General features: G+C 31.2%; 1 protein-coding gene across 2 annotated transcripts in view; it reads left to right on the forward strand.

Moving 5' to 3' along the window:
• LOC134712860 (26S proteasome non-ATPase regulatory subunit 1-like) overlaps positions 1-26,380 on the forward strand; it is a 136,450-nt gene that overhangs the window by 17,374 nt on the left and 92,696 nt on the right. For both annotated transcript variants that reach the window (XM_063574827.1, XM_063574828.1), the window contains exons 19-21: positions 4,856-4,932; positions 13,527-13,742; positions 14,185-14,249. In XM_063574827.1, the coding sequence (XP_063430897.1) occupies positions 4,856-4,932; positions 13,527-13,742; positions 14,185-14,249 (358 nt within the window). The remainder of the gene's footprint in view (positions 1-4,855; positions 4,933-13,526; positions 13,743-14,184; positions 14,250-26,380) is intronic.

The raw sequence follows: 26,380 nt of genomic DNA on the forward strand, positions 1-26,380 counted from the left end.
TGTAGAGAATGAGGACATGACAATTACGTTTTGTAATTCCCCATGTTAGATACATATATATCATTGTTATGATCCCATCTATCATGTGTAAATCAGGTGGGAACTATATGTACATGAATGTCATACCAAGATTTACTTAACTGATTGATAGATTAATCTTTGTCCCAGAAGACTATAACTTCATAAAATTATTGTCTATGACCATTTTTCACGATAATGTTTTCACCAATAATGACATTTAAGGAGCTTTAATTTGAATTTTATATCATGTTAGGAAGCATTCATGAAAATTTATTTTTACGAAAATGTTGGCATAATTTAATTTGTTTAAGAATTATTTTTTTTTATGGTGGTCTTTTTATCATAGTAAGATTAACTTTGTTTTAGCCAATCATGAAAGAAGAACTTTTAAGTTATTTTTCTGTCTGTCCATCTGTTCATTCAAAAGTTTGTTACAGCACAAGTTTACTTTGGAATTGACATAATTTGTTCATACTATATGCACTGTACTACAGTATTTGTGGTTATTTGTTTTTCAATAGTAAAGCTTTGAAGTTTTTTTTCCATATGGAGAAATTTAACAATGAAAATATACAGATGGATAAAGGAAGGGGAAAACACTTTTAATTTTGGAATTAACATGTTCTCAGAACTTCTGACAAATGCACAAATAGTGCCATATAAGGCTATAGACATGTTCTAACATCACCAAGGTACAAAATTTATCACCTTTACTAATTCATTGGCAGCTCTTTGTCTAATGAAACTGAATGCCAAGATAATAAATCTTAAAAATAATCAACATTATTTTATCTTAGCCTTGCACTTAAAACTTCTAGCTGAGGTTAAATCAGAAAATACTACTCCAGAAACAGTCATTGTGAAAAGGATGAAGAATTTATACTTCCATTTAGTAGTTCTATCTGTATTGATATGTAAAATATACCAATATTGTCGTTTGATACCTTGTTTGAACATAACATTTGAACATATTTGAAACTGATCATGTGATAATAAGAAATGCGTGCAATGGATATATTTTTAAACTGCACTTTAATGGCCAAGCCTTGAATAATTAAAGAGTTGTGCATATCTAGATTTAGATTAAACTGATAAAGCTATTCAGTGGTTTGAAGATTTTATAGATTTCTTAACAACTAGTTAAGTCACCAATCTTTCTGCAACTGAACTAACCATTTTTTTCTGTCACTATAGTGACCATTAATTTTTAAACCAAAGTGACCAACTTTAAATCATTTGTTTTTTTCCTGCAATTTTAAAAACCAAAGTGACCAACTGTATATTAATCATTTGTTTTATTCCTACAATTTTGATATCACTGGCTGATTTGAACTAAAACATACTAGTAATTGATTTTTTTTCTAAATAGAAACCAATTTTAGACGTAGAATATAAAATTGTTGAGAAAATGCTGTGATTTTGTGTAGGTTGATTGACTAGGAATTATGTTTTGTAGGATTAGATTTCTGTCTTATCAAATTAGATTACGGAGTTGTATTGTGTCTTGACAGTTTGTTATAGCATGTTATAAAACAATTGACATTATTCAAGTATGTACTGTTTGTGGTCGACATCTTCATAATGAAGGAAAAACCTCAACCAAATCTCTGCCACTTTGCTATTTTGGTTTTTAATTTTATTTTCTCTCATTCTCATCTTTACTATGAGCACTCTTGTGACGGATTTTAATTCATGGTATATTGTATAAAATCCCATTTTCTTCGACATTTATTTGGCTGTTGACATGTTTTATGTGGAATAGAATTAGACATTGCAGGAGAGAAATAAAAGATCATTTGTTTTTGGAAGCCTTGCTTCTGACATTTTCTATTAATGTTTTATCAATGGAAAATGGATTTGCTGACAATTGTTAATTGCTTGTTAACCCAGCATGTAAATTGAAATAAAGTTCAAATAAAAAAATAGTTAATTTTTCTATGTCAGTAGTTTTATTTATAAAGTGCAATGTAATTTGGTCATTAAAAATATTGAAATGACACTATCTGGAGTCAATTTAATGAAGCTGGCTTGTCATGTTTTGGATTTTTTGTCATATTTTCGGAATCCTCTGGTTTGATCCATTTGAATGCCTTGAAAAAAATTGACCGGTGACCCCCATTTTTTTTTATAAATCTTTTACATGTATAATGATAAGCCATCTGTAAAAGTCTTATTAAATTCTAATTACATTTTAACAGTTTTTGAGAACTTCAACTTGTCAATGACAAAGCTATGAAAAGTCAAGAGAGAATATTTTCCGGCCAAAATTTCATAGGCTAATATCTTGAAACAAGCACAGTGACCTATATAATTTTTTTGCTCTTTGTATTCCTTTATTAATCCCCTATCAATATGAATGAACTAGTGTTTTAAAAGTTAATTACTCTGAAACTGGGAAGCGAACTTCCTTAAACAAGAAATTGATATAAGGAAATGTGTTATGAGTGCCAATGAGACAACGCTGTCCAAGTCACAACTTGTAAAAGTAAACCATAATAGCTAGGTCAACACAGAGCCTTTGTCTTCGTCACACTGAAGAGGAAGCTAAACGTTAATTTATTTCACTATCTATTGATAAAACTGTGTCCAGGACGCAAATTTAAAAAGATTATACAACTTTGAATGCTATATGATATCTGCTATAGTTTCACTTCATTCTCATAAAGCATGGCCTGTGGTACCAGGAAGTAAAACAAAAAATTTGATAAATGATTCTAATTAAACCTAAAATGTGTTTTCTTCAAACATGGAAATAATAGCCTCTAACTTATTGTCAAGAGTGATTAATTATATAAATTAAATGTGATGATGACCTGTAGTTATATGATGAAGCTCCTATTAAATATAAACACAACTCTCTAACTAAGTAAATACCTAGGAGCAACAAGACTATTAAGGTCTTACCTGTAATACTTTATAATGGTGCCTGTAGTTTGTTTTTTTTAAATATTTTACCATTATATTAACTGATGCTGTGATGCGTGTCTATCATTATCTAGGAAGTGTGTCTTGGGGTTTTTTTCTTCTTTTTTTTTTCTACTTGACTTGTCAATGCACAATATATCTGGGTGCAGAAGACATAATATGTTAAGGAGTTCAACCATAGTAAAAGTTCTCAAAAAGGTCAAATAAAGTACCAAGTTGAAGAGTATTGAGGACCCAAATTCAATCCAGTCAGTTTTGTTTTCAAAGTCACCATTCCCGTTACAGAGAATATAGTTAAACATGACCAATATGCACCTTATGTAACTTCTGTTTCCTAAATAGATTTGCCTTAATTGTATAAAATGATATGGTGTTGAATTCGTGACTCATCTAACTAAGGAAAACCTTTTCATACAGATGATAACACACATGACTGTTTATAATAATTAGCTGAGATAGACTAATTAAAAGACCGTGTGAATTCATTGACGTCATTATTTTTATGTAACGATTATAGACAATTAAAGTGTGAATTAAATAATACATTATTATTACATGCTACCTATTTCACATCAATAGAAAAAAATCTGCTTTGTGATATGAGTACAACTAACTTTTTTTGCGCTTATTTAGGCATTTTTGTGAAAAATGCTTAGATTTTGGTGTATTTTGAACTAGATCCACACAAGTAACAACTGAATATTTTGATATGATGATTGTTATAAAATGATTCACACCTCTTTTATAATTTGAATTATTTATTTTGTTCTTGTATGTGCTCAATACTTTTTAACTTGCAAATGTGTTTTTAAAGATGCATTTTCGGTCATTTTTTGTAGAAAACTATTATTATTTACACACAAAATTTCATTGTATTTGAACTTTCAAAATCCTTTTGGTTCAAATTTTGCTAAAGCAATGAAAGCATATCAATTTTCTTCACCTCCTGTTATAGTACTTCAATTAAAAAGGATTCTTTTTTTCAAGATTACAAGATCTGAAATAGTGACTATTTCTCCAATACAAAAAGTTTTAAGTTTGTAATGTAGATCAAATTGAAAAAATTTAGTAAGGATGGGTGGCACACTTATGATTTTCAATATCAGAAAGATATTATTTGAGAGATTTGTACTCTAAATTGTAATTTAGAAGCTTAAAATGATACGTAATTAATATTTGTCTTTAATTTTGTATTTATACTACCTAATTTGTTGCTGCTGAACAAGTAAGATGTGTGATGAATTGTACCATTACGGAATAACTAATCCAAGCACTGAAATTCCCTAAAAATATTCAGTGTGAAAGTGAAAGAACAATTAACACATTAATTCAAATCATTATATGAAATCTCAGTTATAAATTGACTGGGAAATTACGGTGTTACGGTTAGTAACCATTTCAATGACGCATTAAAAAGAAATAATGGATTTGTGAGGAAAGAAGTTTTCCTAAATCAGTGACCTTTTAAAATTAATGCATGTCATTTTCAGAAATGGCTCCCTCTAACCTTTGAAGGGTTGTTAGTTTGTTATATAAAGTTTATAAAAATGAATTATCCTATTTCTCCACTTCTTCGGTCTTCTCTTGGTTAATTGTTGGAGATCTCCTATAAGATCAAACCAAAGACTTGGTCCTTGTCCACTAAGATAATATTATTGTCATTTAGAAGTAGAACATAGAAATGAAAAACAGGAAAATTCCCAAGAAAATTACACTTGGTTTTATTTATTGTATTTCAGGTGAAGCAGCCGGGTTAGCCATGGGGCTGGTTATGTTGGGGACAAAACATGCCAATGCTATAGAGGACATATTATTGTATTTCAGGTGAAGCAGCCGGGTTAGCCATGGGGCTGGTTATGTTGGGGACAAAACATGCTAATGCTATAGAGGACATATTATTGTATTTCAGGTGAAGCAGCCGGGTTAGCCATGGGGCTGGTTATGTTGGGGACAAAACATGCTAATGCTATAGAGGACATGTTAGCAGTAAGTAATCTACATCTACATTTAGTCAGTGGTTATTGGTAAAAAAAACTAATTTAAAAAAGAATGGAATTAGTAAATTAGCATCGTTACATCCATTATAATTTACTATTAGAAAATACTGCATTTTTACAGAAGACAAGATAAGAAAAATATTTTTGTAAATTGATTCACTGCAGTTAAACATTGACACTTAAAAACAGAAAACTATGTCACCATTTGTTTAACAATAAATCAAGCATGTAAAGTACAAATTATCTGTGCTAAGAAATGATGCCAGTAATCTAATAGCACAATAGTTATTACTTCTATGAGCAGTATTTAACACTGACTTTGTCCCAGTTTTCTATTTAACACAGTTATGTTTGTAAATATTAAATCAAATTTCCAGCATTAAGACATTAAAAATGAAATACAATGCTATAATGGTTGTCAGCTGTAGTAGTTTGAATTTTATTTCAAATGATAATCTTCCTGGGAGACATCGGTTCATATATCATCAATAATTTGAAAGGAAAGGTGTCTTGTAAAGAGTTTTTTTGTTCTTTATGTTGTTTTTTTAAAAGTAATTGCGATTTTGATAGTTTCTGATGTGTGACTGAGCCTATTTTAATAGTTTCTAATATATGACTGAGCCTTGCAGTTAATTATGTTTATACACCTCTTCCCTTGCCAGCTGAACTTACAGTATTTCTTCTATGTAAAGAGAAGAAGAAAAATAAAGCAATATACCAAGTATAGTTTCTAATTACAAAAAACATAACAGATAAAGTTTTTGTATATTGTTCTAACCTCAATAAGTTCTCTTTACTGTTAATAAAGTAGCTGTCTAATTGACTTATTCATGACATCTCCTTTCTATTAATAAAAAAAAAAGGCCAATGATATTTACCAACCTTAATAGACAGCACAATAGATCACAGCTGACTCCTAAACTTAGGAATGGTTCTATAGTCCTACGTCATATGATCTCTAGTGGAGAGTTGTCTCATTGGTAATCATACCACATCTTATTTTATATCATACAATTAGATGTTATGTTAACTCTGATAGATTTAAGCTGACACAAAATTTTCCACACAGTCATAATTATAATAAAAGATTCATTCATGAAAAACATTCTCCAAGTATTTAGTAAAAATGTCATCTCTAAGAAGATAAGACGGATGGGATTGTTAATAAGTTGAAGGGGAAATTAATTTTCTATGTGATGTTTGTTTCACTACCTAACCAATTCCATTTCATTGTTTAATAACTTGATTGGAAAGTTTTTATGTCTCAGCTTAGAATTAACGAATCATTCTCCCTCCACTCATTATAATTGACAGTTTGAGCTGGCAGCCCTTTATGGATTGCAGGAAGATAAAGTCGCCAATTTGTCAATAAAACTTTTCTTATAGGGGGATTTGAATAGAATAATGAATGAATGGAAATACAGATTTTTATTCCTTAATACATTTGGTTTGAATTCTGTCCCCAATATAAAGATCTATAGCATATATCACTATCAAGAGAGAATAAGAATTATAATGTTGAGAAGAAATGAGAAATGTAAAGAAAGTACTCCTGACATGTTGTTGTGTTAGTATACTAGAGATCATTTGTCTCTATTGTTAGTTAAAAGATGCTGTTCAGACAAGGCTTTGTTATGGTTAAATAACTTAATAAGTTTAAAATCTGCTTTTTTATGGCCCTGCAACAAAGTTGTCGGTGCCATATAGTTTTACCCTTGTCCACCATTCCGCAACAAACCATTATACAGAGTTTTTTTCTAAACACCTTCAGATATTGGGCTAACTTTTGGCATGTGAATTAACCACGATGAGTTACAGATCAAGTTTAAGTTTTGTTCTGCTTGGCTAATTTCTGCCGAAATTAAGGGATATGGACTTTGATAAATTGTTGAAAATCACAGTTATCCAGACTTTCTTTCTAGACGCTTTCAGCTATTGGGATGAATTTTGGTTTGTGAGTTACCCTTGATGAGTTACAGATCAAGTTTTAGTTTTGTGCCACTTTTTTTTAATTTTTGATATGTGTGACTACCACATGTGTTTTTAAAATTGCAGATTTTTTTGGGACGGGGCCATTGGTGTCACTTTGACACATCAATTTTATTTATCATGTGCTGTTGCGTTTTTGTTTTAAGCATTCTCATTGAATCATTGGACCATCTTGTTCATTTTTTTGCCATGATTTTTAGCGACCCATGACTTGTATATATGTAGCAGAGGGGACAAAGTTTTACCCTTGTCTGTCTGAACCTCAATTCTGTCGTACATCCCAAAATAGGTTTGTTCAATAACTTTAATTTGCCTCCAACAAATATAGTGAAACTTGTATAAAATGCTTATTACCGCAAAACACAGATCAAATACAAATTTGGGTATCGTCACTTGAGTTGTGTCCCTTTTCAAAGTTATATGCAAGCATGGGCATCGTCTGTGTCCCATGGAGACATTCTCCATTAATTTCAAATTAAAAGACCATGCTTATAACTATTATAGAATGAGCACATTTTCTTTTATCAAATTATAAGTGGTAATGTCATGTGAAGAAAGTGATGACAAACTAACAAATATCTGTAAACATTGTTTGGATTATTTTGCCATCACATTGAGACTAAACTTGATTAGCTGAGTGTTACTAAAGTTGTTATCCAATTTCTGTTGTCATTGTAAACACATTTTGTTTACATGTTATACAGCATCAGATTTCTTATTCATAGTTGTTCTTTAATTATTAACTTTTACTACATATTTATTTAAATCCTTAGGATCCTATTTTATGTCCATCTGAACTAAAATAAACTTCATTTTATAGGCTTCATTCCTTGTATAAACTACTATGTTGATGTTATTTTGGTGTACGTTAAACTGATTACAATTTGTCGACCCATCCTTACTGGTTTAGCATTCCCTGACATGTGCTTAGCCTGGTTGTACGAGTTCACTGACATTAGTAATGGTAAACTAACTATATAAATGACCATTTATAATAGTAAATGTTTAAATTAAGTCTCAAGAAATGTGTTGTTTATCAAGTTAATTTATTAGGAGTTATAAATAATCAATACCCTATTAGGTGTTGGACAGAAGATTGTTTCTATGAGAGTCTCAGATAGCATAGGATTTCCTGTCACTTGTAATGTATTTATTGTCAACAGATCACTTGTGTTTCTTGTGAAAACCATTCTGCTGCTTGTCAAATCAAATACCACAATTTATCAAATGAAACATTTCCTTCCAATTCCACTAAAACTCTTTATGTTAGAAAAATCATTGATACTGTATACTTAGTAATAGATTTAATTATTACTTTTGACAATAAAGAAAAACAAGAATTGGGAATTATTTAATCCAAAATCAGCTGTAAATCCCTCAAACAAACACCAACATCAATCATCAAACATGCATCATCACCAAACTTTAAAGAAACTTTACCATCAACCCTCAAGCCTGCATTATCACCACCAAACTTGAAAAAAACATCACCATCAATTCTCAAAAATTCATCACCAAACATTAAACAACCATAATCTTTTAGCATGAATCACCACCAAACGTTAAACAAATAACAACTTCAATCCTGAAATATGCATCATCACCAAACTTTAAACGACTTATCACCATCAATATTCAAGCATGAATAGTCACTAAACTTTAAGCAAACATCACCATCAACATTCAATTATGAATCATCACCAAACTGTATCAATCATAGCCATTCACCCTCGCACATGGATCATCATCTAACTTAAACACATAAATCAGCATCAACCCTCATGCAACAAACTTAAAAAAATACAACCCCATACCCTTAATTACACATCGCTGTCATCCCTTAAACTTACTAAAGGACTAACCTCCATGTAATGTTAAGACAAATCATCTCCATCATCACAACCCTGTCACTAGTCATGATAACATTACTGAAAAATAAATAAATTAAAATAGGAATCAACTTCTCTATTAAAACACTTGTTCAAGTTATTAGGGGAAAATTGCATTCTTACATAATACAAAATGAAAAATTAAAGGAAAATTATTTGGATTGAATTACTCTTCTGTTTCCTACAATCCATTATAAAATCTGAATCAAAGTTAAAATTACATGTTAACATGCAAATAATATTCCTGTTACTATATTTTCTTTGTAAAAATAAGACTAATCCTAGTAATAGATTATAGTGAGGTTCCCTTGAGTTTACTGAAGACCAGGGGTCTGTTGTTCAACTTGTGATTAAACTAATCATATGATTAATTTTAATCAGTCGTTAAAAGTTAATCGGATGATTAGTTAATGCAATGATTAAATTTGGTTGTTCAACTTATTTTAATCATTGTAATTACTAATCATGCGATTAATTTTTTAATCATATGATTAAATTTGGGTAGTTAGCAAGTGTTTCCCACAATGCATTGTAAATCAGGGCCTCTATAACTTCCCTGTTTGCATTAAATCATATCATTCTTCTTTTAAACAGTTTTTGGGTACCAATAATTATTGAATAAATATCTTATGACATGTTCATATTTTTTATGGAATCATATTCACTTTTAGTTTTGTTTCCAGTTCACAATGAAATGTTCTTAAATGGAAAAATAATTTCAGTGAAAAGTCAAGTAATGCCCTGAGAATATGCGGCATGGCCAATTTGTTTGTCCCTGTTTACCATGAAATGGTTATGGGTACATTTTGTAATAATCAAAATTTGCATTTTACTTGAAATAGCATGCATTATTTGGTTGTTCTATAAACTCAGAAAGATCCAGAAATAATGTCAGTGATCTGAATTGCATGTCTCCGGTCAAGAATGCATCCGATTCATGGCCGTGATTTTCATGATTTTTCCCCGGTTTTCCACATATCCAGATCATTATGATTTCTTTAAAAATCCTGTCAGTTATGTTGTTGATTTAGTACAACCTTCTTCACATGCTAAATGACGAAATAACATCTCCATTGACGCGTTGATGAAAAGTGCTTTCTTTCACGTCCGCGTTTCATCAAGTATGGCAAGCCAAGTTAACATTTAAGATATTTTTTACGGATATGGTGTAGATCGCACTATATTTAACAGAACTGAGATCGATTGTAGTTCCTACGGCACAAGGAAATACAGAGGGACAATTACAAATATTCAATTGTGTAAGTGTAAAGGCATAATGCACAGTCCGTCAAAGTTGTTATTCTATCAGTCAAGGTATATCTAGCTGCGTCTTCAGTATTTTTTCAAAATTGAAATAGCAACTTTTTCGTGACATTATTTGACAATACCCTAGCTGTCAGAAAAAAAATTCAGATAGAAATAATAATAAAGATCAATGAAAGCAATCCGACAGTAGGATATATTTTGGTATCCGATAATCATGTGGGATAGGGTGCATAATAGTAAATATAAAGACAAGAAGATGTAGTATGAATGCTAACGAGACAACTCCCTTTCGGAGACAAAATGTTGTAGCCCCCCCCCCCCCCTTCGTGGGAAAAATTTGGTTGATTGTATAGGGAATCATTGAAGCATGACTGGAGCGGCCCCCTCTTAGGTTAGTCAGCGCGCCTCCCCCCTTAGGAAAAGTTTATGGATCCGCCACTGTATCATGTCTTACTCGGACTATTAAACCGGAGTAGCATATAGTTGAGTGTTAAATAAATCAAACATAATATTATATGTTGCAATGATTCAAATTATTTGAATGACCGGCACTAATAAGTGAAATTCTCCCTCTTTCCCGACGGGGGTGAGTTGCTTCTTTTGAAATATCTCTGACACTCGAAAAATCAAATGAGATTTTCCAGATTCTTGATAACAGGTGCTTGCGTTTGTATATTACACATCAGTTGAGAAATATGAAACATATCATTGACTCATTCTTTTTTTTACTAAATCACTAACATTAAACACTTGCAGTAGAACATTTTCATAATAAATAATTGGAGTGGACGTTCAGGTGGGGTATCTGGGGTCTGAACCCCTTTTTATTTGACAATCAAAGCCTTTGAAAGGAGACATAGAGTTGGAGCAATCCTTTTAACTTAGGCACTGTTAGAACCCCCCCCCCCCCCCCCCCCCTCTTTCCCCCCAAATGGCTGGATCCGTCCATAATTTGGGTCCTCGTCAAACATAAGTTTTAATAGTAAATAAATAATGTTTAAAAACTCCCGTGTAAAGATAAAAAAAACGTAAGGTCCGAGCTATCTGTGGGACGAATTGACTCTTTAGAATTTACCTGCGTAAACTGTTAGGTCAAGGGCGCTACCAGGGAATGTGCTATTATTTGAACTTCGAAAATGGGGAAATTAGCAAAGACTTGCTTTCAAAATCACCTATGGCCTGTACATTAATGCTATGGTAACATTTATTATTTATAAAGCTGTTTTGCGTAATATTTTATTGAATGATTCCGCACAATAATGTGGCCGTCGTTGCAATCAACACCGTCACTGGGGCGCCGTCACTGAGCGGTAAAATACAAACGGAAATCTGCCGAAATGTGCAGTTTCATTCTGTTATCAAATGACCAATTAATGAGTGCGTCCGATCCTTCGCCCCATCTTGTCAAATCTCTTGCCAATTTATGTGTCAACTCAACTCCTAGCAAATATATTGTGTTTCTTTCAAATATTAAAGCTCTTTCATAGCTGAAAACTCTTTCCAGGAGCTAAATATATCTAAACATCTCATATTTCAAGGATAAACTTATTTATGCATTGGTACTGCAGCCATCTTGGATGCTTTAATCATATGATTAAAATTTAATACACCTCAAAGCACAGGCGCTTGGGTCTATGATACAGATTTTTTTTTTTTTTTTTTATTAAAATATTCAATTTTCTATATTTATAATACATATCTATCACTTCTGTGCATGTTTCACCTAGTTTCGAGTGATTTAAACGACCCAGAGAAAATACCCAATTTTACTATCCATCTTAGTATGGATAGTAAAATTGGGTATTTTCTCTGGGTCGTTTAAATCACTCGAAACTAGGTGAAACATGCACAGAAGTGATAGATATGTATTATAAATATAGAAAATTGAATATTTTAATAAAAAAAAAAAAAAAAAAAAAATCTGTATCATAGACCCAAGCGCCTGTGCCTCAAAGAGGTCGATTAAGTTTAACGACAGTTTTAGCATTTTTAACGCAGCGTTAAAATTAACGACAAGTTGAACAACACACTAATCATATGATTAAATTTAATCGAATGATTAAGAATTTTAACGACGCGTTAGCACTAACGACAAGTTGAACAACAGACCCCAGGTGTCTAAGGAAGTGTGTGTGATGACAACATCTTACATCATAGTGTCTAGTTTTCTGTTTTACAGACACATTTTATCACATAAATATTGTGTTTAACTAAGAACTTGTTGCATTTAAATGAAAATATCTTATAATTAAATTTGTTATTAGTTTTTTTTTTGTAAAAATATGATAACAAATATATTTGATGAATTTTATAAAACAAGCGTTAATATTTTAAACCTGTCACTAAAAGAGGTAGCCGGTCTAGTAAAGTTCTGCCTTACTCCATCAATCCATCTGTGTGTCCATCTCAATAAAGAAAAAACTTAGCTTCTGTGAAAGGGAATGGTTTAATGTTTGGTCTACCGCTTGATAATGTTGAGTTCTAGTGAGTAAGCAATATGTACCTCTACCAAAAAGCCACTTCCTGTTTGTCAATTGGTTCAATCTTTTCTGTGAATGATTTTGATATTGGGCTTGAGATTGATCAGTTATGCTCCAGTAAACATGTTACCTGAATCAAGTGCAAGTGAGAGCAGGTTCAACCCTGGTATTGGTCTGATTCATTCATTTTATTTATTTGAAGGTTATTGTTTGACAATAAAAAAAGGAATAGATACTGTAAATAAACCCCCCTACAGTCATAATTATGTGTTTGTCCCAAGTCATAAACATCTTGAATGGATGTCTTTATCTTATTCTTTACTGTATTCTTTACTGACAGTATGTATTTGATAGTGTCTTTTAAGCTAAATCACAGTTGGCTAGACTTGGAGGAAAATATAGAATTTGACATATGGTTAGGATGGTTTTCTTTAGATAAAGACAAAGATGTCAGTTTCTCGTGTCATTGGATTTATGTCTCATTGTAACTTATATTTCTTTTTATTCATATCGCTAGTCAAAATGGTCTAGTACAGAATTAATGATCTGATTATGGGATACCTGGAAATTGTCGCTCTTGGGTTGTCTTTACTTATTTTGAAATCATAAAATATATCAAAATAGTCCAGAGCAAAAAATTTATAAAAAGAAGATGTGATATGATTGTCAATGAGACAACTCTCCTCAAGATACCAAATGACACAGAAATAAACAACTATAGGTCACTGTACAGCCTTCTGCAATGATCAGTGATCTTTGGAAGGGTGAGCAGAATCTGGCACTTAAGTGTCACCTTTCATGTTACTTATGCCAAGGTCAAATAGTTTAACCGCTGTTTTAACTCTGTACATTCTTTTGTCCCATTTTTTGTTTCCACACTTTTAACTTAAGTTTGCCTCATTCAAATTTTATGAAACTGCATTCAACTACTTAAAATAATTAATTATTGTCTTTAACAGTATGCTAAGGAGACCCAGCATGAAAAGATCTTACGAGGTTTGGCTGTCGGTATCTCTTTAACTATGTACGAACGTTTAGAAGAGGCTGATGCTCTGATCGAGTCCCTATGTCGTGACAAAGATCCTATCCTTCGATGGTCTGGCATGTTTACTGTAGCTATGGCATATTGTGGTTCAGCTAGTAACCAAGCCATCAGAAAACTATTACATGTAGCAGTAAGTACTACTGATGTTATTTAAATATTTCAAGAGTATTTACTCATTAGAATATTAGCAACAGGGCACACATTTATGCTATTAAAAATCATTTACTCAGTAGCAACAGTGTCATAGTCAAGAGGAAATTTCAAATTTGATGGCTATATTTATTATGAATACATATGTAAATAATTTACACAAGACTATATACCTAATATAAAAATATCATTGAAAATCAATTGCATTATATAATATATTGTGAAGGTCTAGTCTAAAGTCAGAACCTTCAAGCCTATTTGACCAAGAAATGAAGAACAATGATTATTATTTTGTTTTTCTATCACAATTTTATATTCGAAGTCATCTTTCTTGTATTTTGTTGTGTTTAAAAAAACATGTTGTTGTCATCAAATTGTTTTTTTATGTGAAGTGAGGGATGTAATAGAATATTATTATTTAGGTCAGTGATGTGAATGATGATGTAAGAAGAATAGCAGTTACCTCCCTTGGATTCTTATTATTCAGGTTAGTGGAGCATCAATGTAATGTCATATAGAAATCTAGATGCATGAAAAGTAGGTTTTACTAGAATTTCTGTTGTATTCATCAACATATAACACATTATGTTGATCTTTGTAATAACATGATCAACACGACAGGTGCCACATGTGGAGCAGAATCTGCTTACCCTTCTGGAGCACCTGAGATCACCCTAGTTTTTGGTGGGGTTTGTGTTGCTTATTCTTTAGTTTTTTATTTTGTGTCATGTGAACTTTTGTTTGTCTGTCTTTTACATTTTTAGCCATGGTGTTGTCAGTTTATTTTTCGATTTATGAGTTTGACTGTTCCTCTGGTATCTTTTGTCCTTCTCTTTGGCATCTCTGTTATGCCTTTCTCTGATACAGATTCATAACTGTTCTTTGTTAAAAATTAATGAAGAATCAAGTGTATAAATTGGTGAATGATAAAAAGAATCCCAGTAGTGTGTTCGCTTTATTTTAGACAAATACAAGTTTGTTTTTAACACAGTAAATATAATTCTACAGAATGGTTACATAACATAATAGTAGTATATTATAAGGTTTTGATTGAATTTCATATAGTTTTATCTTGTATCCCAGATTTTATAATCAAATAGTAAAACACAGAACAAATTCATTTCCTTATGAAACATGTTTGATGTCAACATCTTAACACGATCAACAAATTAATTTTCCTGGAAAAGTGTGTACTTTATGACACCAAATTGTTTTAAAATTAAAGTGTTGAGCAATTTTTGTATCTGAGGCCTGCCTCCAGATGCTAGATTTTTTTCACTGCATTGAAGACCCATTGGTAGCCTTTGGCTGTTTTCTGCTCTTTGGTCTGGTTGTTGTCTCTTGAACAGATTCCCCATTCCCATTCTCAATTTTGTTCCTTGAAAACATCTACATTTTATTTATACACTACTGAGTAAAGAATTAAGACATTTGAAACTGCATGAATGAAATAATAAGTACCTATTCATGTTTGTAAAATTTGAATATTAAGTTTATAAACAACTAGTGTAAAAATGATCAAGTGGGTGAATATTTCACACCCAATAAAATAAAGTACAGGCATTATCAATATAGTATCCAATATGTGTAGGGAAAAGGGTGGAACACATAAACTGACGTCAGGTTACAGAAATGATCATGACTAGAATGTCATCTTCATCTAAGAAATTGATCTTTGTTTTAATGTAGGAAAACCATCTGTTTCCTCCGAGGATCTTTATATACTGGTTAGGAAATGTGACAATAAAAAAAGCGTTTATTCCCTGGAATCAATTACACTTGACTACTCAGACAATATGTATAATGATTGTATGACAATATACGATAATGCTTCGTCTGATTGAGAACCAACGAGATATTGACAAAGACAGCTAGGAAATCTGCTGCATTACTATTGTCATTTTCATATTTAACTAGTTTAAATAAGATTTACAGTGAAAATGTGCATGTACAGGCTTCATAAAAACCATTTTTGACCTATTTTCACTTATTTACTTTAAAAAAAAATAGAGATTTTTTAATATTTTTTATTAAATAATAATCCAACCTACATTATGTTACTGTGTTATGCCAAAGCATTTTAAAGACTATAATTCAATTATTTTGTTGGTGTTGCATTTTTCTGGAGGGGAATGTAGAAGTAAAAGAAAACTTAATTAATAAATTCTGAAATCTGTACCTTAGGCTACTTTTAGGTATAGAATAAGTCACCATATTGCTTTTCTGTCACAAAAACACAAACTCAGTAATATATCCTTAGAGTGAAACCTTGTACAAAAACAAATGATCAAGAAATGTGTCAACCACAATCTTTAAGAATTTTATGCTTAATAAATGGAAAACATCTAACAAATTAATATTTTCAACAAAAAATTGTGTTAAGGATGTATTCTTCTGACTTTTCAGTCTCGTTCAGTCTCGTTGAAATCTCGTTCTTAAATTATTTCCAAAACATATGATAGAAGTGGAAAATATCAATGAATTTTAAAAATATTATAATCAAACATAACTCTGTGAAAAAATTGTGTATTTACCATGAACGGTTTTTGAATAATCCAGTTTTCAAATTTTACGACCATTCAAGTCAGTATTTTTAGTCAAAATTTTGAGAAAATGGGTGAAGGATACAAAAAATGATTTTACAAGAATAATATACATCCCATCTCATTTTGGTCTTTTCAAATTTCTTAGTTATGTATTTTTTCAATCATTTATAACAAAAAAGTTGAATTAATATGCATTTTGTTCTTTAAAATGAGAAAAATCATAAAAATACAAAATTGGCAGTATGGTAAATTTTACACAAAAAAGCATCATAATATGATAAAACTTTCTTATATTAACACCTACCTATAGTTTTTGTAAGTTAAATTTATTCAGATTGGTCCACTTCATCTTTATGGAAAGTATGAAAAAAAGTTTAATTGTGGAACTGTGATTTTTTTCACGATAATAGCCCAAAAATAGGTAAAAATCGATGAAAAGTGAGAAAATCATCAAAATTGGGCATTTTCAAAGGGCCGTAGCAAAAAAAGAAGCACACCACCATATGATTTTTTCTTCACTAATTGTTTTGTTACAGTCTTATAAACCTAAAAATCAGGTTAAGAAAAAAAGTTTAATTCTAGAAATTTTTGGCTCCTCAGAGGTGTACATCCTTAAGAGTTCCAATGTTTCAATTCAGCAAATCAATAGACTTTTATCATATTATCAACTTTAACTTTGAGTTCAGATTACAATCTGCAATTTGGATAAAAGAATTAACAGTTTTCCAATTCTTTTGTTGTGATATAGAAAACATAAAGCAGTTTTTTGTTTCTCCAAATTGCACCAATTGAAAGCTTGATTTTAGTTCTTTTTGTAACTGTAACCTGCCCAAGTACCTGAAGTAAATATCGTCAAACAAATTTATACTTGGTAGTAAAAGTTAGTATTCATGAAAATGTTCTATTGTACATTTGACACCAAACATCACATTAATTTTAAGTATCTTTTGTATGCTTATTATTGTTTGAGAATGATTTTAAGATTTAATTGTTCATGTAAGAATTGCATATAGACATATTGGTGATGAATAACATAAAGCATCAGTATTTACAATGGATAAAAGATGATTTGTGATTACACACTGTACTCACCGAGGTACTAACCTTTCTTATATAAAGTAGGACTTGACAAACGAATCAATTATGTCAGATTGTTTTGTCCTGACAGAAAAATAGCAACATAGCAATTCTCAAAACAAACTGGCTAAATGATTTATATTGTTATGTAATAGAAAAATCATTTTCTGTTCACATTTTCAATGAGTAAAAGGTTGTAGACTGACCTGAGCTATTGTATCATAGAGAAGTAATCATTGGAAACCTTAAAGATATTAGAACCAAAGACCACATGATAAATCTTGTACAAAGTACACAGGAAATTCTAAGGTTTCAGTTATCTCTTCGAACTCAAAATATAAAAGTGATTTGTTATAATGTTGCTATCAGTTGCCTAATCTTACATGTATGATGTCATTGACAACAAGAGGTTATGGTTGATGAAAAGTTACAATTCTTTTTTGTAAATTGGGGGGAAAACCAACTTAAATTGAATTATTGACATGTTCTTTAAGCACTCCAGTGTAAGATTGTAAGTTTTTCTATAGGATGAAAACTTTTGAACAAGATTTCTAATTAAAGCTTTAAACTGTCAACTGTACTCAGATTCCATTTTATTTATTAACTTGTTTTTTTGTTATTCCTTCTGAAAAAGAATAAATTAGAAAAATAAACTTATTTAATGATATCTATGAAAAAATCATAAAATTTAGAATTTAAATTGAGGATCATAGAATCGAGAATTAAAATTATATAACTCTTTCGGTATATAATTGAAATTATTTAAGATTATATATATTATAGAAGAAGTTTGTAAGACAAAGACTAAGATCATAAAACAAAGATGACATTTAAAACTGATCTTATTGATTTACACTTTAGTTTGATAAAATTTAAATTCTCCTTTAAAAATGTGCATGTACTGCAGATTTCATTTGATATGCTGCAGTTAGTGTGCATCCATGGGAATACACATTTGACAGATTAAAAATGGAAGTAAAATCTATTTGAATTTGTTATCAAAAATTTGTTATCAAAAAGACATTTGGAATTCCTGTTTTTCTCATTTGAGGAACTGAACTATGAAATTTAGTACAATTTCAAAAAATCACACAAATGGTGTGGACTTCATATGTACCAGAACATTTAATAAATAATGTCATAGATTTTTGTAAGGTTTGGCATATATAATTGCAATTAGTGTTTTTCTTTTTTAACAAGTTACTGCCAAATTTATTCTCCATCTTTTTGACATTTGATTGCCTATAATATATCTTCTTTGTCTGTGTTTAAAAGAAAATGTGCAAGTAGAAATTATGAAAAATATTTTTGAATATTACTGTCATGACTGTCATTAATTTATATAGCACATTTTCTCTTCTTTTTTGTTGAAACAGAAGTATTTTTAGAGAAGTATTCATAAAGTAAGAGAGTTTAAAATGATTTCTGATGTAACAACTTTCCACCAGAGACAAAATAATGTAAAAGCTAAAAAATAATCATTTTTCTCATAAAACTATTCCTGTGCTCCTCAATAAAAAGTACTTTTATTTCAGGAAATATGCATTGATTGAAAATTTTTATTAATGGTGACAATTTAAAAAGAATAAATACTGCATATTATTTTGAATTAATAAAAAAGCAAATGCCAAACATATATTGTTGCATGTTTCGATTGATGTTTTGGACCAAATACAAATTTTAAACTCTTTCATTGATATTTTAAATTGGCTGACATTTTCATTTATTGGAAGAAAGTTTTTATGTACCATCATTAAAATCCTGTCAGTGGTTCTCTATTATAACACTGGAAACTCTTATAATTGGTTTCTAAATAAAATTGAAAAAGAATGCTAACAAACAGACAAGGTTGGCAGTATCTTGAATAACAATGAAGTCAGTCTTCTTGAAAAACTTCTACACAATATGTAATTTGAAGTAAATGACGTAGATTTTATGGAAAGAGGGCAGCTTTGAGCATCAATCCTGTGACAATTTATATCCTTAAAGTCAAATGCAATCAACGTTGCATTTGGACAAGTGTTTTTAAGACTAGAATTGACGTCAGTATATAGAAAAGAAAAACTGGCAGGGAAGGTTAATCGGATCTGAGACTTTTAAAGGTGAATTGGGTAATGATATTATTTTCCAATTGATGAAGGTTTGGGGTGCTAATGTAATTGTCTTACCAATCATTATATACAAATAAGGAATCACACAATTATCTCTTATGGTTAAGTGTCTGCATGTAATTGACATTTATGATATTTGTAAAATGCGACAGAATCTTGACCTGTTTAAATAGATTTATTGATTAAAAAATAAGAAATATATATCAATGGTAATAAGTCCTTCTCTAAGATATTGAGGGACAACAATATATTTCATAGTCCATAGAATCTTTGACCAGTATGATCTAGAAGTTGTTCCCAATACAGAGTACTATGATCCTATCCCCCACTTCAGTGATGCAACTTGGTTCTAATAGACTTTGAATAAAGTGATTTCAGGAATGGTGTTTCATTTAACTGTTTTGTTTTGCCTATTTTTTGTTTAAAGTTTGAAGATTATTCCAGAGGCATGTTTCCTGCAAACTTAAATTGGTACCATATGTTCATGTTATCATACTTAACGTTTGATATCAAACAATATTAATGGTTCTATTCTGTAAGATATATAATGAAGGCTGGTGATTGACACAAACTGTAGGAGGATGTGCACATTGTGCAAACGAGCATGATATATTCTGACAGGTGGCTACATGTCAATCATCAATAACTACATGCTGTCAAGGTCAACACACACATTGAGGGTTTTCAGAGTTAATATTCAGATGTTGATAATGAAATAGATGCTGAATCTGTTTCATAAAGAATAAACGTTTTATGAATCATAAATCAAATGGAGATGATAAACCCTGTTTGAATATTACATAACATATGGTATTGACACACCTAAGTTTTTGTTATAACATCTAATGGAGATTCGTTTAGAATACTGATTGTGACCAAATGTAAAAAACATTTAGTGCTTGGACAGTCAGACATTGACTTCTGATCTTACAAATGTCAAAAAAAAATATTGCTTGGGCAGTCTTTAATTAGAGTGTAATACTGTCAAACTCAGACTTCTGATCTAAATGTCTTTGACAGTCAAACTTAGACGTCTAATCTTGGTGACTTGGATAAGAAGGTACAGTCAAACTGTGACTTCTGATTTGAGTGACTTGGACAATCAGACATTCCAGAGAGTGTGAATACAGTCAAACTGTGAGTGACTTCAGTGTAGGACAGTCGGGCCAGCCTTTGGCTGGCCCGAAAAATTTTTTTTGGGCCAGTAAAAAAATTACTTCACAAGCCCAAAATGCCAATTGGTAGCCCAATTATTTTACTAAATTTTTTTCCGTGTTGAGCCATACAAAATGGAAAAAAAAACCATTATAAATTGATGTTCTTAACTTTTCAATCAAACCTTGCCGACACATAACCCTGAAAAACACATTCACGGTCTTCATTGTCACTGAATTAATGAAACCTCACTGTCCAGTGCCTAATATAGATCAATATAGGGTTTTGAAGAGGAAAAAGTGACTTCTCATTCCATGAGAGTAGCAAGAAGAGAAGTTCCATTACCGTTTCGATTGCATTGTGATGTCGTGCCCATCCATGAAGATTTTGTTGTTGCGTTTAAAATTAAACAGTTTTCTGCGAATTGATCTATTGAAATTAGTTCTGGGAATTTCCGCGATATTCTGTCCGGTCAGTCATTTCAAAAGTTTGTATTTCAGTACAAAATGTCAGTGAAAAACAAAATCAAAACATTTTATAAACGGTATATTTTCTTATATCACAGTCACTTGTTTCTGTACTTGGGGGTTCGTATGAAAAAAAATATTTTGACAGCTTCTCAGTTGTATCCGTGTTTGGAGTTTTTTTTCCATAATTCCTGTGTCCTCGTTTGGTTTAGTTCGTCAGACGAGATTTTACTGTCAATGACTGTCGTTATCTTTTATTAAACACATTTTGTTTAGCGACCACTATTGCCAGTAAAGCCTTATTTGACCCACTAAACATGCAATCGAGCATGCAATATCACGCACGACGTGTTTGTCATTCGCAATGTTAGAATTCTACTGCACTTCTTCTTCTATATGTATATCCTTCCAATTATGGAACACCTCCTCAACTTGTACGTTTTAAAGATGTGATCAGAGGATTTCCGAAAATGATTTTTCCGAAGTTGGGGTGTGTTATTTAAGGAGTAATTACGATTTTGAGAATAATAATGCACTCGCCCAATGATTTATTTTTGGGTCAGTAACTATCTATCTTTTACAGTTTCTAATCGCCCAATCAAGGTTTTGGTCGCATTTGGCGACCAGGCGACCGGCTGTGTCCTACACTGGACTTGGACAATCAGACATCAGAGTGTTAATACAGTCAAACTGTGACTTTTACTCAAATTTATAAAAAATCATTTGTATTAGTAATAGCATGACAATATATACCAAACAATTACTGATAAAGCCACAACAAACTTCACCAAGATTATTTTGTTTAAGTCCCTTGAAGTGTATTTATTAAATGGAAGACAAGTGTAAGTTCATCGAACTTCTTCAAGCAATCAAATTTAGATAGAATTAGTTTAACCTCCTATCCTTAGAAATACCGATTAAACTGGCTGTACTAACAAGATGTCAGGATGTATGACCCCTTAGTATTGTTTAGGTCTATCAAACAATATGTTATACAATGTAATTATATAGAGGTTAGATAGTCCTCTGTCTGGTAGATAATATCTAAGAATCAACTAACATTAGGTCAGATGGACCATTGGTACACACCTACAATGTAATAACATACAGATTAGACACTTTTTAATCATTTTCAAAATTTGTTTTTGATGGCTATCTCTGATGGTCATTGGTTTAATTATTCACAGCATTTCTTATGGGTTGTAGATGTAGAGTATGATATATTATAAAGATAGAGACCCAAACATTGTTTAACGAACTTGAAATTGTTTTTGGTTTTTTTCCCTTTGGTTTGCTGTTTTAGATGTTTGGTAGGGTTGACATGTTGCTCAGTCTAGTTTTCTATGTTGTGTCTTGTGTACTGCTGTTTGGCTGTTTGTCTTTTTCTTTCTTTTTTTCCTCGCCATGGCATTGTCAGTTTATTTTCAACTTATGAGTTTAATGATCCTTTGTTATCTTTTATCTCTCGTCTCCATATCTCCTTTTATTGACTCGGCCAATTACCTTGATCTTAAAAGACAAACAACATTAACCTATAGTTGCTTATATCCAAGTCATTTTGGAGATTGTTGGATAGTTGTCAAATTGGCCATCATACCACATCTCCTTATTTTGATACTGTTGTATAGTACAGTCAGAAAGACCATAGTTTAATATTCTTGCATTCCAATAAAATATGGTAGTTGCAATAAGACAATTTGAGGCTTCAGTGGCTTAGTGGTAAAAAAAATCAAACTTCTGTATTAGTAGCTTGTCAACACTAAGTTTGTGAGTTTGATTTGGCATGTGGCAGGTAGACTCCAATCTAAGTTTGTCAGTTTTCCTGACCACAAAAATTGAAAATAGAACAAAAGTGCTCAATGTGGTGTCAAACACCAATCAATCAATAAATCCAGAAGTGTTCATACCCTTGTGCAAATCCATTAAACATTGTAGATGTAATGATAGTAAGACTATGATTGTTTTGTTATACTGTTGTCTAGACTAATACTACTTACCATAAGTACTAAGTTAATGAAGGTTTTATATCAACAATAGTAATAGTATTTAATTGTCTGTATTTGTTAAAAATTGGACCTAAAGCTGGGAAATAATGACTCTCTGCTAGATTTAATCGACTGATCATTGATATTGAAGTACTGAATAACCTTTTCGTTAGATAAAATTCAACTTTTAACTAATTCAAACCTGTATAAAACACAATTGATAAGTTTTATTATATGCATAACATGCCTTATTGTGAGATTAGCAAGTCATGCTTGAAATAGAGGTTTAATTTTTAAATATATGTGGCCCTAGTAAAACAATACTGTAAGTTTCTTTGAACACTTTTAATGCAATACTTAGGAACATCCCAGCACTAGTCTGAGATTACTCTGACATCCAACGGCTGTTTTGCCAGACACAACCCCAGCATGGACGTCAGAGTAATCTTGGAGAACCCAGCACATATGCACTAAATGTAAGAAAGGTAGAAACAGAGCAGCCTCGAATATATCTATGCCGAAATGATCAATTGAGTTCACCTTGAGATTTTCACCTTGAGATTTTCACCTGTATCCAAATAAACATTTCCGACGATCATTGAATTTGTTTTCATCAAGATGATAGAAAAACAATATCTCAGCATTTATTAAGACAAAGCTGTAACTTATATGCTATTATATCCAGGACAATCGTGTCAACTAGAAATCAATCATATCATTGGATATAAACAACATTTATTTGTGAGGACAAATCTTTGTAAACAAGTTATCATCAACAGAACATGGCATTATAAGCATTTGTGTCAACTCTTTACACTACATGACTTTTATATGTAAAATTACCCAGTGGAGTAAAAGCTGACAAATACATTTGCTTTATAAACAAGTCTATGGTTAATTAACAAACAGCAGTTTCACTTTAGTTGACATAAGTGACCAATATTGTATTGAATTACTAACTTAAAATCTTTGACTGACATTGCATGGAAAAAATCCCTCCAGTGTGAGTACCCCTGAAAACTTCACTCATTACAAGAAATAGTCCCTCCAGGTTAAATACCCCAGAAAGCTTTACTCATTGCAAGGAAATAGTCCCTAAAGATTGAATAGCTCCAGAAACTCATGGTAGGTAAATAATCCCTGCAGGTTGAATATCCCTTGAAAGAAGTAAGATATTGTCAATTGAAATTTCCCTTGACTGCACTGATTAATTTCCTGGAATCTGAAACCTCTAATAACTAAGAGAAAAGAAGTCTGGTGGACAATTTATTGTGAAATGATATTACTTATGCTTGACACTCCATTGTCGGATTGTTGTCAGTGTCTGTATAAGTATTAGTCAAGCTTATAAATTTTCTTGTTAAACAAAAATGTTGTGCTGACAAGAAACCTGGAATAAAACACCAACCAGATTATTTAATCAAATAAATGATATAAAAATGTAATTAAAATGTTTATCAAAATATTTGTTGTATTATATGTTTAATGTAAAATTGTAAACCTATCAGTTTGGATTGAAACTTCATATTTTATTTCAAATTAATCTTGCAAATTCAAATATAATATAAGTGTATTAATTTAACTACCAATAGTTAAAATTCGTTTTAAAATTACTTCTTTTTTTACTGGGTTTATACATTTATTTATCAGGAAATATTATTTTAACAGATCAAAAAACATGGTATCATGAAAATAGTCATAAATATGTCTGAATTGTATATACATAACTATAACTCAGGCATTTTATAGTTGAAATCTCTAAGTAGTTAAGATAAAGCCAGCAAGTCTGCATGATATTGAAATATTATTTCAGTTTTACATAATTTGATAAAAATGTACGAGCTGGACCTTTGTAATTTTTGATAAATTACTGCTTTTAGAATTAGTAGGGAGTTTGTATCAGATATTTAGTGGCAATGATGGCATTAAGTGTAACTCTTGACTGTCCTTCTGGCATTTGTGTTCTCAAACCCATTCTTCTTCTTCTTCTTTTATTTATTTTTTTATTAGCCACTGCAGTACCTATATTTAAGGTTAGAATTTTGAAACACAATAATTATAGTTTCAATAGTTTTGAGAACAACTTGTGAAGATGTATTGCTTGTTTATAGCCAACTATGGTTGATGTCAAGACGTTACAGCCATCCTTTTTGTTTTCCTTGTTTAAACGTTATTTGGCAAAGTTTGCTTTTTTCAAAAAGACAAAAATAAGTTAGCTTAAAATGGTTACAATTTTGATTTTGTGACTCAATCACTACGTTATTAGGACAACATCAAAGAAAACCTTGTTTAAACAGAACATTATTGTGCACTTGTAAGTCTATAGAATTAAAATTCATGGTGTCAATGAAAGTAAGAGTAAATTGGGAAGTGTTCTTGAGATAATGTCTTACACTTTGTTGACCAACTTCTGACCTTGCACATAATTACTTGATCAATTTTTAAAAAGATTTTCCTCAATTGGCATATCCCTGTAGACATAGTGTACTCTATAGAATGTCTCATATTCATAGCATAATGAAGTGGTCAGCAGGGTATAGATAACATAATGAAGTGGTCAGCAGGGTATAGATAACATAATGAAGTGGTCAGTAGGGTATAGATAACATAATGAAGTGGTCAGTAGGGTATAGATAACATAATGAAGTGGTCAGTAGGGTATAGATAACATAATGAAGTGGTCAGTAGGGTATAGATAACATAATGAAGTGGTCAGTAGGGTATAGATAACATAATGAAGTGGTCAGTAGGGTATAGATAACATAATGAAGTGGTCAGCAGGGTATAGATAACATAATGAAGTGGTCAGTAGGGTATAGATAACATAATGAAGTGGTCAGCAGGGTATAGATAACATAATGAAGTGGTCAGTAGGGTATAGATAACATAATGAAGTGGTCAGCAGGGTATAGATAGCATAATGAAGTGGTCAGCAGGGTATAGATAACATAATGAAGTGGTCAGTAGGGTATCCTTTGTCCATTAATCTGATATGTATCTCCTATAGATTCTACTTCTTAAATCATTACTATTCAATCATTAAGTAACAATTCAATATTTGAGAGAATACATTTTTCTCTCTCTTTATACAAGTCAAGTTCTACTAGAATGCTTTTGGTAACTTAGTTTATGGTCATTTTGATTGGCACCAATCAACCAATGAAAAGAGGAGTTAAACAAATAATTCTGACAAAAAGGCAGGACACTAAAGCTGCATAGTAAGAGATTAGAGAGAAGGTATCATTTCATTTTGTTATGATGTAATGGAATAAATCTT

This window comes from Mytilus trossulus, chromosome 3 (genome assembly GCF_036588685.1).
Source record: "Mytilus trossulus isolate FHL-02 chromosome 3, PNRI_Mtr1.1.1.hap1, whole genome shotgun sequence".
NCBI lineage: Eukaryota > Metazoa > Mollusca > Bivalvia > Mytilida > Mytilidae > Mytilus > Mytilus trossulus.